Source organism: Accipiter gentilis, chromosome 23 (genome assembly GCF_929443795.1).
Source record: "Accipiter gentilis chromosome 23, bAccGen1.1, whole genome shotgun sequence".
Taxonomy (NCBI): domain Eukaryota; kingdom Metazoa; phylum Chordata; class Aves; order Accipitriformes; family Accipitridae; genus Astur; species Astur gentilis.
Window position 1 is genome coordinate 11,189,953 of NC_064902.1, and position 14,543 is coordinate 11,204,495.

Here is a 14,543-nt window from a genome sequence, read left to right on the forward strand (position 1 = left end):
AGCCCTGACGGGGCTGAGCCTGAACAGGCAGAGCCGGTGGCCCCCTTCAGTGTCCCTGAGGACACTGCTGTCCCTGGGGGTTGCTCACCCCATGGCCCAGCTGCACAGTAAGCACGATCCCTTCTGCACCACCACGGTGCTGTCACCACAGCCAGGGCTGGAAGAGCTGGGGGGCAGCCTGCTGTGGAGGGTCCTGGGGGAGAGCTGCACCCACTGCCCAGGAATGGCCTTTGCACGTCGCAGGGAATCAAACTGCAGCGTGTAAACTCATTATCCCCGAGCCCGCTCAGTGGTTCCTGTTCTGCTCGCGGGTGACAGGCGCAGATAACACGCTTGTGTTTCCATGAGCCGTAACAGGCTGCTATTAGAGAGTATCTCCTCGTATTGGTGTGTTTTTATTGTGGTGCAGCAGTGAGGGGTGTTGGGGGACTGGCGTGGGGGGAGCGATGCGCTGCCTGTGACCTGCGCCTCTGCTTTATTGTCTGGAATGATTCAATTACAACTATTTTGTGGCAGTAATACCCCAATGATTTTCTCCTCCTCCCCTGAGCTGTCAGCTGGGTAATTAGAACAAATAAACTTGAAAGCCTTCATAATTTTTTAAAAGCATCGCCTCTCTCCTGATTGGGTTTCTTGATGGCAAATCCCCAGTTTGAGGAGGTGCGATGTATAATCCAGCTGGCGGCAGGGGGTCCTGCGAACCATGTTCCTGTCGCACGCAAGTGCTGTGCTGCCCTTTATTAGATGAGGTTTCTTGGGTGAACTGTGCGTGGGGCCGGGGCTGCTCTGGCATTAGCCTAACAGCACCAGGAGGGCTCGGGTGGGTGCGTGGCGGCCTGGAGGGGGAGAATGTAAATCCCCCCGGGGCACCGCATGCACATGGCTGGCATGGCCACCACCCTGTCAGTGCTGGTACTGGACCAGCCAAGCTGGAGGCATTTTGTGGTGGCTGAGGAGTTAATCATAGCAGATTACCAAGGTTCAGGAATCCTACAGAGTTTATAAATTAATATGCCAGCTTCTCTGGAGGCTTAGAAATCCACACCCACCAAGTGTCAGACATCAGCGTTGTGTAAGCACCACAGGAGCTTCTCTCCAGCACGTGCTTGAGCCGTGCTAGCCACTGCTTTAGGGCCTGCTTGGTATTTCCCATGGTGGTCCTGAAACGTGTGCTCAGCCCAGGGGGGCAAGGACAAGCCCTGCTTGCTCTGCTCACCCTGCCACTGCCCGGTTGGTGGCCGGGCCTTGGCTTTTGCATGGGTGATGGTGGTGGAAGGGAGGCACCAGCGCAGCACAGAGAGCCATGGGCTGTGAGGATGGTGCAAGGTGGTTTGGGGACCTGCTGGGCATGTCGCAGACCCTGCTTTGTGTTTGCTTGTTTTGCACCCTAGCAGTGGGAGCCTGCTTGCAGTCAAACCCCAAATCAGCAGGCAGCATGCGCTCTTCCCACCCCCTTGTTTACACTAATGATAATTGATAGGGGACCATCTGTCACCATCGGTGGAACTGAAGCCGGGTGAGAGCCCGTGGTGGTCGTGGTTGGTGGGGGAGCACAGGAACACGGGGTATTGGGCAGAGGCAAAGCACTGGTGATGCCAGGGTTCAGCACCAGAATGCAGGATGCTGCAGCCCCGTCTGCAGCTGGTGCAGAGGGCACCACCACGGCAGCAGTGGCTGGACCCCCTCGCGGCCCCCAGACCTGCTGTGCCCAGGGGTCAACACGTCTCCTCTGACCTCTTCCTTGCTGTGCAGGTGGCCTGAGCTGTCCAAAGCAGCGTGCAGCTCCAAAGCAGCCACTCAAATTTCAGGCAAGGGTCCACGGGACCTTGCACAGCCTTGTTAGGTTTCATGTGGGGTGGGAGCATGTTCAGCTCCCCAAGAGTGTGGGAGAGTGCGCGTTGCTCTGGTGCTGGGAGCAAGGGCTGGGTGAGTGGAGGAGCCCCACCTCTGGTGTGAATCCATCCCACTGTTAACTCGTGTCTTTTGGGGAGCTATGTAGGGGCTGCACAAGGGGTGCCAGCGGTGCCCAGCCTGGCTGCGGTGTTGGCATGGACGCCCCCCCCCTGCTCCCCAGCCTACCCACCCTGAACTGCAGCCCATCCAGCACAGCGGCACGGGGGGCTCCCCTTGGAGCTGGGATGTGCACAGAGGCACTGTGTGTCCTGTGTACTTCCTGCCCTTCCCTACCCCATCCTAAATTCTACCCATCTCCCAAATTTACTCTATTTTCTTCCCCAGCATGGCTCTTTTCCCTAGCACACGCCTCAGCCACCGTGGCTCGGGCTCCCCTCTTCTTCAACAGGATGCAGCCAAGGATGTTTCTCCCGCCGTGGCGCACTGAACGCTAATGAGGACGTAAACCCCTGTTATTCCTAAACCTATTACAAGCTTCAGTGGATTAGGCTGCAATATTAGTTGATTGAGATCAAACCAACAGCTAAGTTACAAGGCTGATACGCTAATGAACCATCCGATGCAAGGGCCCCAAACTGAATTTTCCTTCTCCCGTGTTGATGCCTCACCTGGTGGGTGGGGGTGGCTGAGGTCTGCATCGGGGACAGGAGCGGGCCAGCTAAATCCCTGCCACGCAGTGGCGGAGCCGAGCGGCAGGGGCTGTGACACCCTGGGAGAGCTACCGCCCTGCAGCGCAGGACGAGGGGAAGCCCTTTCTCATGCATACGGTAAAAAAAAACAAAACAAAACATCCCTGAAGATGCCAAACTCGGTGCTGCTTGCAGATGGACATGGACGGGCAGAGGGAGCCGTTAGGGCTGCGAAGCATCGGCAGCGCCTTCTGCCAAAAGACCGGCGTTTTCCTGCCTCGCCCCTCCTGCTAGCGGCAGGGCGGCTAACCCCAGGGTCTCTTCTCAGCACCTGGGGGAAGCAGCCTGGCCCCGGGGATGCCAGCAGGGGCCCAAGGCCCGTGCTTGTCGCCTGGTGCGCTGGCAGCGCCGCAGGAGCGGCGGGGTGGGTGTAAGCCGAGGTGTGCGCTGAGGGTCAGCGTCCGTGGGCCCCGGGCCCCCTGCCTGACGAGCTCCACTTTCGGCTGGGAGGCTCCGAGCCCTCCTGCCTGGGGCGCAGGCAAGCATCCCCGCAGCACTAGCGGGACTAGGGGCTGGCTGGGATGCAGCCCCTCATCGCGTCCCAGCGGCCAAGCACCGGCCCGCGCCACGGCGAGGGGAGGCCGAGCCGTACCACCGTCAGCCATCACTGGATCTGGCACGGCGGGGCTCTGTGCGCCTGGAGGGGCAGCCACGGGTGGGTGGCCGTGAGCCGGCTGGAGGAGGCGGGTTGTGCCGGCAGGCGGCTCGCCCGCCGCCCCTGCGACGCTGGCCAGGCCCGGCAGCGGCCGTGCCTCCCGTGAGGGCTGACGCGCTTGTGTGCGATGGCCGGCGGGTCTCCCTTGAGGGCGGGCACGCTTTGCACCGGGGCTGGTGTGCCGCGCATGGCGGCGGCAAGCCCAGACAGTGCCTGGCACGGCTGGCACCCGGGGACACGTCCCTCACACGGGGGGACACGTCCCTCACACGGGGGGACGCGTCGCTCGCGCCCCGCCCGTACCCCCTCTCCCCGGGGCTGCCCCTCCGCGCTGCTGCAGAGGAGCCCGGCCGGCGGCCCCGGGGAGGAGGACGGCCCCGCCGCCGCAGGGCGGAGGAGCAGGGCGGCCGGCGGCTGCCCGGCACCCGCTCTCCCTCCCCTCCCTCCCTCAAGATGGCGGCGCCGGGGCGGGCGGGGGCGCGGAGCGGGGGCGGAGCGGGCCGGGGCGGGGCGGCGGGAGCCATGTTGGGGCTGCGGGAGGAGCCGCCGCCGCCGCCACCCCCGGCAGTAGCAGTAGCAGTAGCGGCAGCGGCGCGGCGCAGCGGGGCGGGGGGCGGCCATCGCCGCCGCTAGGCGGGGGCGGCGCCGAGCCCAGCCGCCGTGCGCCCGGGCCGGGCGGCGGCCGCCGAGGCACCATGGCGGCGGAGGAGCCGGTGGCCGCCCCGAGCCGCCGCCGCCGCCGCTGCTGCCGCCGTCATCGGGGGCCGCCGCCGCCGCCGCCGCTGCTGCTGCCGCTGCTGCTGCTGCTCCCTTTGTTCCCCCCCGGGCTGGGGGCCGCCGCGCCGCCGGCGGCGGGCTGGGGGCCGCCGGCCCGCGGAGGCTGCCCCGCCGCCGTGCCGTGCTGGGCGGCGGCGGCGGCTCCCCCGGGGCTGGCCACGGCGCCGCGCCGCCGGTCCCCGTCGCGCTGCCCGCCCCGCGCCGCCCCGCCGCGCCCGCTCCCCTTCCCGTCTCCGTCCCCGGGGCGGCGGGGTCGGCGCGCAGCCCCCAACCGCCACCCGCTGTTCCCCCAGTATAACTACCAGGCGGAGGTGGCGGAGAACCAGCCGGCGGGGACGGCGGTGGTGGCGGTGGCGGCCCAGGACCCCGACGGGGGCGAGGCGGGGCGGCTGGTGTACTCCATGGACGCCCTGATGAACAGCCGCTCGCGGGAGCTCTTCAGCATCGACCCGCGGGCCGGGCTCATCACCACCACGCAGGCCCTCGACCGCGAAAGCATGGAGCTGCACTACTTCCGCGTGACGGCCGCCGACCACGGGGCGCCCCGGCTCTCGGCCACCACCATGGTGGCCATCGCCGTGGCCGACCGCAACGACCACGACCCCGTCTTCGAGCAGGGCGAGTACCGGGAGACCATCCGGGAGAACGTGGAGGAGGGATACCCCATCCTGCAGCTGCGGGCCACCGACGTCGACTCCCCGCCCAACGCCAACATCCGTTACCGCTTCGTCAACGAGCGGGCCGCCCACGCCGTCTTCGAGATCGACCCCCGCTCCGGCCTCATCACCACCAGCGGGCCGGTGGACAGGGAGAAGATGGAGAGGTACTCCTTGGTGGTGGAGGCCAACGACCAGGGGAGGGAGCCGGGGCCCCGCTCCGCCACAGTCAAGGTCTACATCACGGTCCTTGACGAGAACGACAACACCCCTCAGTTCAGCGAGAAGCGCTACATCGTCCAGGTGAGGGAGGACATACGGCCCCACACCGAGATCCTGCGTGTCACTGCCACGGACCTGGACAAGGACAACAACGCCCTGGTCCACTACAACATCATCAGCGGGAACAGCCGGGGCCAGTTCTCCATCGACAGCATCACTGGGGAGATACAGGTGGTGGCCCCGCTGGATTTTGAGGTGGAGCGGGAGTACGCCCTGAGGATTCGGGCTCAGGATGCCGGGCGCCCTCCCCTCTCCAACAACACCGGCATGGCCAGCATCCAGGTGGTGGACATCAATGACCATGCCCCCATCTTTGTCAGCACCCCTTTCCAAATCTCTGTCCTGGAGAACGCTCCCCTCGGCCACTCCGTCATCCACATCCAGGCCGTGGATGCGGACTACGGTGAGAACTCGCGCCTGGAGTACAAACTGACAGGGGTCTCGGCCGACACGCCCTTCGTGGTGAACAGTGCCACGGGGTGGATCACGGTCAGCGGGCCCTTGGACCGGGAGTCCGTCGAGCACTATTTTTTTGGGGTAGAGGCTCGGGACCACGGCTCTCCATCTTTATCCGCCTCCGCCAGTGTCACCATCACTGTCATGGATGTCAATGACAACCGTCCTGAGTTTACCCAGAAGGAGTACTTCATCCGCCTGAACGAGGACGCAGCTGTAGGGACCAGTGTCCTCAGCGTCACAGCGATCGACCGGGATGTGAACAGTGCCATCACCTACCAGATCACGGGAGGCAACACACGGAACCGCTTCTCCATCAGCACGCAAGGCGGGATGGGTCTCATCACTCTGTCTCTGCCGCTGGACTACAAACAGGAGAGGCGCTACGTGCTCACCGTGACGGCCTCTGATCGCACCCTGCGTGACAACTGCCACGTTCACATCAACATCACAGATGCCAACACACACCGGCCCGTGTTCCAGAGTGCCCACTACTCTGTAAGCATCAACGAGGACCGGCCTGTGGGCAGCACCGTAGTGGTGATCAGTGCCACGGACGATGACGTGGGGGAAAACGCCCGCATCACATACTATCTAGAAGACAACGTCCCTCAGTTTCGCATTGATCCAGACTCTGGGGCCATCACTCTCCAGGCAGAACTGGACTATGAGGACCAGGTCACGTACACGTTGGCTATCACTGCCAAGGACAACGGGATCCCCCAGAAAGCAGACACCACCTATGTTGAAATCATGGTGAATGACGTTAATGACAATGCCCCCCAGTTTGTCAGCCCTCATTACCAGGGCATGATCTCTGAGGACGCACCTCCCTTCACCAGCGTGCTCCAGATCTCTGCCACTGACCGGGATGCCCACACCAACGGGCGAGTGCAGTACACCTTCCAGAACGGGGAGGATGGGGATGGAGACTTCACCATAGAGCCCACCTCAGGGATCATTCGCACTGTCCGCAGGCTGGACCGTGAGAACGTTCCTGTCTACGAGCTGACTGCGTATGCTGTGGACAGGGGCATCCCTCCTCAGCGAACTCCTGTCCATATCCAGGTTACCATTCAGGACGTGAATGACAACGCCCCTGTCTTTCCTGCTGAAGAGTTTGAGGTCTTGGTGAAGGAGAACAGCATCGTAGGCTCCGTTGTGGCCCAAATCACAGCCATCGACCCGGATGAGGGACCCAATGCCCAGATCATGTACCAAATTGTGGAAGGCAACATCCCCGAGATATTCCAGATGGACATCTTTTCTGGAGAGCTCACAGCCTTGATAGACCTGGATTATGAGACAAAACCCGAGTACGTGATTGTAGTGCAGGCCACCTCTGCCCCTCTGGTCAGCAGAGCCACAGTCCACATCAAACTTATTGACCAGAATGACAACAGCCCTGTCCTGAAGAACTTCCAGATCCTGTTCAATAACTATGTGTCCAATAAATCCAACACCTTCCCCTCGGGGGTCATAGGGAAGGTCCCAGCTTATGACCCAGATGTGTCTGACCGCCTCTTCTACACCTTTGAGCGGGGAAATGAACTGCACTTGTTGATTGTAAATCAATCGAGCGGGGAGCTGAGGCTGAGCCGTAAGCTGGACAACAACCGTCCACTCGTGGCCTCCATGCTGATGACTGTCACAGGTAGGGTGTGAAAATCATTAAACCTTTAGTGCAGTACCTCTGGGAGGGCTCTGCGTGGTCCCCCTCAGGGAGCCCATTCTGCATTGGGGGGGGCACCTTGGGGACTGGCAACAAGATTTGGATCGGGAGTCCCTTCCAGTCGGGGAGTAGTACTGGAGGGGCTGGGAAGGGTGGCAATGCGGGGGCATGCTACAGCGGAGCGCTCTGTAAGGGGGCTGAGGCCGGAGGTGGTCTGCAAGAACAAAGCATCGTTACCGAGCTGTGAGGATCGCTTGTAGCTGCTAGCGAAGACACCTTTGGAGGTGCTCTCGCCAGCGAGGCTGTGATGTGCGCTGTAGGGTGCTGGCCAGGCGAGCAGCTGGTTCCTGGGGTGGCCAAGCTGCCAGCCCAGGGGCTGGCACGTCGCTTCGCTCCTAAGCCCGGGTGGCTTTTCTCCCTGCTGGGACTGAACGCTTCGCTGGCTGTGCTCGGGAGGGAGGGATTGAACTCGGGGGGGCAGAGGGAGCCTTCTTAAAAATACCCATCTGCTGGTAGCAAACGGTTCAGTCTGGATTCTGGCTGTGGCACCTACTGACACCTGTGCTTTGTGGTGCGGCTTCTAAAACCTGGTACCATCTTTCTGCAGCCAACTTAGTGTTGCAGGGGACAGCTGTGACAAACCTCAGAGCGCGGTGCTTAAAACTCTCTCATCGTGTGTTGCCAGAGTATCCAAATGCAGATGCTAGCGGTAGCTGCCGGGGTGGCTTTGGGGAGTGTTGGGGTCCCCTCCAGCCCAGCTGAGGGCAGGGCAAAGATGGACCTAGGGGCTTGTCTGTGAGAAAGCAGGGTTTGGACCTGGAGATCCCTGCCGCCTGAGCTTTGCCTTCACCATCAGCCTTTCTTTGCTTGCGGATGTGTGATCTGAAATGGAGGCATCCGTCCATCGCTCAACCGAGGAGCGGCTCCAGGGGAGGGAGGGCAAGAGCCCTCTTTGGAGGGGCCAAGCGCCGAATTACCGAGAGCGCCTGGGGAGCTGTACATTAAATCGTGATGCTCCCCTGACCCTCGGCTACAGCTGCCCTCCCTTTTTACTTCTCTCTGTCCAGCTTATTCAGCGAGAGGAGGATTTCTTTCAAAGATGGTGCGAGGGCTTTAAGAGGAGACCTGTTCAAGGCAATCCTGCACGGCCAGCACCAGCCTGTCAGTGGATTGGGGCTCTTTGGGGGTTAATTGTAACCAGAGGGCTGGCTGAGAGCGGTGCAGGCACACACATGCCCATCGCTGGAGATGGGGGTGGTTTTGACCTTTCCAGCTTCTGCCCGAGTGTGTTTATGCAAGCCCTGCCTCCTCACACACTTAACCCTGCACAAAGGCAGGAGACAATCACGTCCCGAAGTCCTGCGTCGAGCCGCCTCGCGGCGAGGGGGCCCTTGCAATTAGAGTGTCGTCATCTTCCAGCGGGAAGGGAGACTAGGAGAGGTGCGCTCACGAAGGAGGGGAGAAGATGGAAGGGGAAGAGCCATACCGGGGAGGGAAGCGAGACACTAGAAAACAGGCCTTTTGTTGGCTTTGATACTGGCTGTGGAGGTGGAGGTCTGGTTTGGTTTTTCCATCTTTATTGTTTGAAGCCCCCCGCCCAGCTGGCAGCTCCGTCGGCCCCATGCTGTCGCTGTGTGCAGGGGGAGGGTGGGCAGGTGGGTTTGCAGAGCTGGCGGCCAGGACATTCAGACCCGGCTGCATTGTTTGCCCGGGCGCCGCGCCGCGCTGGAGCGCCTTCCTCCTGCAGGAAGGCAACAATAGCACCTAGGTGGGTGCCCTGAGGGTCCACATCCAAGGAGAGAGCAGCTTCCCTGCCTGCCTGTGAGCTTTATGGGCCCTTTGAGCGAGGCTGGATCCCCCTAAAACACAGGGTGAGGGTCCCTTCTGCCTGCCTCTGAGCTGCATGTGTTCTCAGCTCAGCCCCTTGTAGGAGGCAGGGAAGACTTGGGCCATCACAAACCAGTGCCTTTCCAGGGGGACTGACGGCCTCAAAACTGACCCCAGCTCCTTTCAGGCAACGTGGGCACCGATGGCTGCTAAAAACTGCTCTTGGCCACCAAGGATGCAAGACAGTGGGGCGGTAGGGCTGTGTCTATGGCCAGCAGCACAGTGCGAAATCAGGGCGTTGTAGGAGACTGATGTCATGTTGACTTTAAACGGTTCCAGACTGGTTTCACTGGGCCAGGCTGCTGGGCTGGTGGCAAGGGTGGAGGCTCAGCCGCACTGAGCTGTGTGGCTGCTGCGTTACCCTTGTTCCTCTCAAGCTCTTTGTACACAGCTCACCCTCAGCCAGCAGCCCAGGAGCTTGACCTGGTGAGGGGATCCGTTTGTCCAAGATATCTCACCTAAAATCCCAGCCTGGCAGGGAGGACCTCCCTAGGGCACATTTGTCCTGATTCCTATGTCTGAACACGCCAGAGCCATCTTTTCAAGCCGGGTAAGGGTCCCAGGGCTGCCCTGGCCTTTCGGAACTTGCATGCGTCTCCTTTCTTGAGGAGCCCTCTCTCAGGAGCTTCCTCCCCTGTTAGTCCATCACAACTGGAGGTGCTGACCACAAAGTTAGGGTGGGAGGCAAGGATTTCTGTTCCTGCTTAGGGCACGGTTTTGGAGTCATCTTGGTTATTATATTTTAGTCCCTGTCTTTAGAGCTACTGGGAGAGTGACATTCATATTCTGTGCTGGGTGAGGGGAGTCTGATTTACTTCTGAGATCTCTTAACTTGTCAAGTATCATCAAAATCTTGAGATGTCTGCCAAAGCCCTTCAGAGGTGGTGAGGAATGTTCACCTTACACCTGTGCCTGTCTCCTCCTTTCCTGGCTTCTCTGTCTGGAGGTGTTTTACTGCTCCTCAGCTGCAAATGTGAAAGCTACCCCGTCTGTCCTCAGAGCACCCTCGCCATCTCTGGGGTGGCCGCTCAGGGTGTTGCAGTCAGGGCGGTGGCTTTCGGTCTCTTGGACACTGGCTCTGCCGCCCAGAAGAGGACAGGCGGTGATGTACCAGAGCCTATTTCTGAGCTCCTGGTCACCCCAAGTGGAGGGGGGGCCTGGGTCAGGGAGGCTGTTTTTACTGAGCCGCCTTCTTCCCGATCTCTGGAACTCCCTGGCAGACTGAAGGCTAAAATGTTTGCTGTAGGGGAAGAAGAAACCTCTGCTAGTGACTCCAGGGCCCTTGGGTTGGGAGCGTTGGCTGGAGCCCATGCCTAGTGCTGCATGGCGGGCTGGGGTGCTGCCCGGGGATCAGGAGAGCCTCTGGCAGCACAAGGGGACAGGAGAGATGGGCCCTTGCCCTGGCAGACCCAGGAGACCCTTGGGCAGCAGTCAGCAGTCCTGCTCCCCCCAAGAGGTTTCCAGCGCAGGCCTGGAGCTCCATTCCCAGGCTGACAGCGTAGCTCCCTGGGAGGAATCTGCTGCCCATCATGCTCTCCGGCTTGAGCTCCTCTTTCTGTAGCATCGCTGCTTTTGAAGCTGGTAATTGTCAGTCCTGGAAGTGCAAACACAGTGACCTGGTGCTGCCCAGCACAGGGGTTAGAGCTGCTCACATCCCTTCTCCCTGTTCCTTTCCCTGTAGGCATGTTTCTGGGGCTCCTCGTTCTGCTGCATGAATATTCACCAGGCGCCAGCTCTCCAGCCACAGGATTTAATCAGAAAGGCTGAGCATTCGTGATTAAAATGCCTCCCAGGGGGGGTCAGTGCCTCCAGCCAGCTTTGGGCTTTCTTTTGGTAGCTTTTTTTTTTTTTTCCACCCTGTTTGCAGCAGGTCATTCTCTTAACCATCTGCTTCCCCTTGCATGGAGCCGAGGGGGGAGGCAGCCCTGGCTGTAATGCTGAGGTGGGATAGTGTATTATGGGGGACCTTATTGAGGAGGGCTGTGGGGCCAGGGCTGGGCTCCACATTGCTGTGGGGAACTGGGAAAGGGGCACCTGGGCTTTCCTGCCGTGGGCTGGGCAATGCTAAAGGTGTCAGGCACCCTGCAGCCCACCTTATTACCCAGCCACAGCGTCCTTGCTCCTGAGAGGCATTGCTGGCCTCCAGTCTGCCCCAGGACTCAGCATCGCATCAGCCAAGGCCTAACAACAGCCATAAATCAGGCAGATGTCTGCCTGCCTATTGCTGGGCACTGAGCAGCCCTTGGGGAGAGCGAGAGCTGTCCTCTGGGCCTCATGGCTGCTTCTGGTTGAACCATGAGCCGGAGAGAGGAGAGGGGGAGGCAGCTGGGCTCAAACCAAGCTCATACTTGCCTTGGTCAGAGAGGCAAACTGCAAGCAGGGGACAAAGGGAGAGGAGAGGGAGTGGGGACACGGCGCAGCTTCCCACTGAGAAGGGAGCTGGTGTCAAAGCGGTGGCATCCCGGGGTGCTGCCTCAGTGGGTGGTCCCTCAGGGAGGGATGTCAGGTTGCTGGTGACTTGGGAAACATCTTATGCCAAGTACAGCTGAGCCAGGATTGTGGCTTTTTGCTCGCTCCTGCCTCCCCAGGGCTGGGTGATCTCTGCAGCCCATGAGCTTCTTGCAGAGAAAAGATGCCTTGGAGGACGCAGGTGACGATGCCAGTTCCTTGTGTCGAGCCAAGCAGGTCTAAATCCCCTGGCACATCCAGCCAGGTGCTGGACAGAGCTGTTTGGTAGCCCCTGCTCATGCTGCCCTCCATGTCAGAGCCAGCAGGTTGTCACACAGAGGGGTGGTTTCTCACCTTGCTTCCATACGGGGTGGGAACAGTTTGATTTCAGAGAGAAGCAACCCCCCTTCCTCCAGGAGATTAGCTCCTGGGTGACTGTACTGGCACTGCTGCTCCCCCAGCCCGGTGCGAGCCTTATCTCCAGAGCACCAGCCTCGGTGCACAGGCTGGTGCTTGCGTGGGAATTTGCAGGGTCACCAGAAAGCTTTCACCTTCTGAAGAGTAGAAGAGAGAGGGGAAAAAAGGGAGGCATTTCAATCTTTAAATCCTCCTGCACTGCAAACTTCAAACAGGGCTAGGGGAAATCAAAAGGCTTTGCAGCGCAGCAGCCATGGGAAGAGAGGAACAGTAAAGGCAGCTTTGCACATGAGGCTTGGAGCTGGGGAATGGGTAGAGGATGGGGGGGGGCTGGCATTTACACCCCTGGTCCTTCTCGGGGCTGGGGCTGACCAGGGTGCCTGGAACCCTGCTGCCCCTCATGCTACCTTGCACTGGGTTGCAGGAGATGAAGCAGTGCTGAGCAGGGTCTGGCTGGGTTTGCCAGGCTTGTTGCGCAAGTGGCCTCAGCATAGGCTGGCCAGGGCTGCCTGGTGGCAACAGTATGGTCTGTTAGTCAGTCCTGCGCGTTCTGGTAGCAATGCTCATTTGAGCAGCTGCCCAGGTTACATCTGTGTGCGGGAGATGTGCCGTGCAGTTATGTGCCATTTGGAAGGGCGGGCAGAGGAGGTGCAGTGGCACAGGGCTGTGCTGCGCCTTCGCACGACTGAGGACAGGATCACCTTGAAGATTGTGCATCCCCTCCCTGCTCTGAACAGCACAGGGTGGTGTCACACCAGTGTCCCCCAGGCTGGGAGAGGGGCAGAGATTAGCGTGTGCGTGGGAACGAGCAGCTTTCCTGTGTTTATACCAGTAATGCACTGTGGTCCCTCCGGGGCCACTGCGGGCTAGACTGGACCATGGCACCTTTGAAAGGTGCAAGGTCCTTCTATCAGTGTGGTCACACCAGCGTGCTTGGTTATAACACACACGTCTGCCTTCTGGACTGTGAACAGCCGGAGCTGCTGAGGGCTTGTCCTTCAGCTTTCTGGCTGCGAGCTGAAGGGACAGATCCTGAGCAGCCCAGCCTTGGGTGCCTGGTTTACCCACACCAGTGTGTGCTGGGGGACGGGTGAGGGCTGGGGTGAGGCAGATTGGGGGCTGGGGGCTTCTTTGCTTTAGCCGCTCTTCCCTTGAAGTGAGATCCACCTTCCTGTCTACCTTTTCACAAGCCCATCTCCCATGTCAGCATTTGAATTGGGGCCCAGAGTGTTGAACCTGACACAGATGCCCAGGAGAGGATGCATGAGGCTGTCTCTGTGGAGCCGATTTACCTGCCAGGATGCTGATTTACCGGCCAGCGGTCAGCATGGCAGATAGGGAAAGGGAAGCATCCCAGAAAACTCCTCACCTGTTGTTCGGGTGGCCTTGCCTGCAGACAGGCATAAGCAGGCAAACCCAGTATCCCTGGGGAAGGGGGTGGCTTGCATTTGCCACTTACTGGTCACATGTAGGGGATGTTACAGCAAGGCTTGGTACCCAGGAATAGTCCTGGGAGTCACCGTCGAGATGTGCTGATGTAAATGTTGTCTTGGTATGATGATGAGAGCCAGGTTTCCAAGAAAACGGTGGGGTTTGGGGCTCTTGGGTAGATGTGGGGTGAGAGATGGGAACAGCAGGCAACAGCTGTGTGCTGCCAACACCTGTGGGGCACCAGTGTTGGGGTGCTGGCTGTGGGCTGGAAGGCGGATCGTCCCATTTCACCAGGAGCAGTGAGGTTCTTGATGAGCCTCATTGAGCGTTTCTGGGGCCACAGAGGTTGGCACGGTCCTTGCTTCGCCATGCTGAAGGCTGGCTCTGCCTGCTGGAGCCTGTGCTGGGAGCAGAGGGCCCAGGAGGAGGGGGACTGGGAGACTGGAGGTGTCCTGGAGCAGCAGGCAGGCTTCTCCCTCCAAGTGCCCCAGCCAAAGTGGCTAGCAAAGGTGCCTGGGGTGGCCTGAGGGAGGGGGACATTGGCAAGCTGCTTTGTGGGATGCCTACTGGCAAAGCCACTGACTGGGGTCACATGGAAAGGAGAGTTAATGACTGAAAAATAAAACCACTGCCCAAACTTCTGCCTGGGCAGACAGGGGGAAGAGCGACAGCCTCAGCAAAGGGGGGTGGGCTGGTGCAATTGTGCTCTGGAAGGGACCGATAGGGGTTTTATCTGAGCAAGGTATGGGGCTTGCTGCCTGGCAGGTCCCCAGCTGGGATAATTACAGTCTGTCTTGCTGGGAGGGGTGCTCTGTGCCTGCCTGTGATTGTAGCAGGGTGTCCTGGAGGAATTAGGAACATGGTCACATCTGTCTGTCTGTCTGTCCAGCGCCCATCTTGGCCAGTATTTCCTAATTTGCAGCAGGATATGACCCTCCAAGGTAGCAGGATCTGTTGGCTTTCTGGAAGCTGGGTAGGTGGGGTGAGGCAGGGGGCCTCAAATCTCATAGCTGCTGGGATGGGTGCTGTGGTGGGAGCTGTGCCATTGCCAGTCCAGGTTGGTGCTGCACTGCCTGCACCCCTGCAGCCTGAGCTGCTGGCACGTGAGTGTGCCTAACGTGGGGGTGAGATGCTTCTAATGGCCAGGGTCCTGGAAGAGTGTAGGCGGGCACACTCCTGCGTTCATGCCCGGGAGATAACTCGTGTGGTGCAGGGTCCCAAGAGAAGGGAGTTTGTTTCCAAGGAAAATAAAGATTAAA

General features: G+C 60.2%; 1 protein-coding gene across 1 annotated transcript in view; it reads left to right on the forward strand.

Moving 5' to 3' along the window:
* Positions 1-3,953: 3,953 nt before the first annotated feature.
* Positions 3,954-14,543, forward strand: part of CELSR3 (cadherin EGF LAG seven-pass G-type receptor 3) — a 34,802-nt gene continuing 24,212 nt past the window's right edge. Inside the window, exon 1 of the mRNA XM_049826329.1 lies at positions 3,954-7,083. Coding sequence (XP_049682286.1) covers positions 3,954-7,083 — 3,130 coding nt within the window. The remainder of the gene's footprint in view (positions 7,084-14,543) is intronic.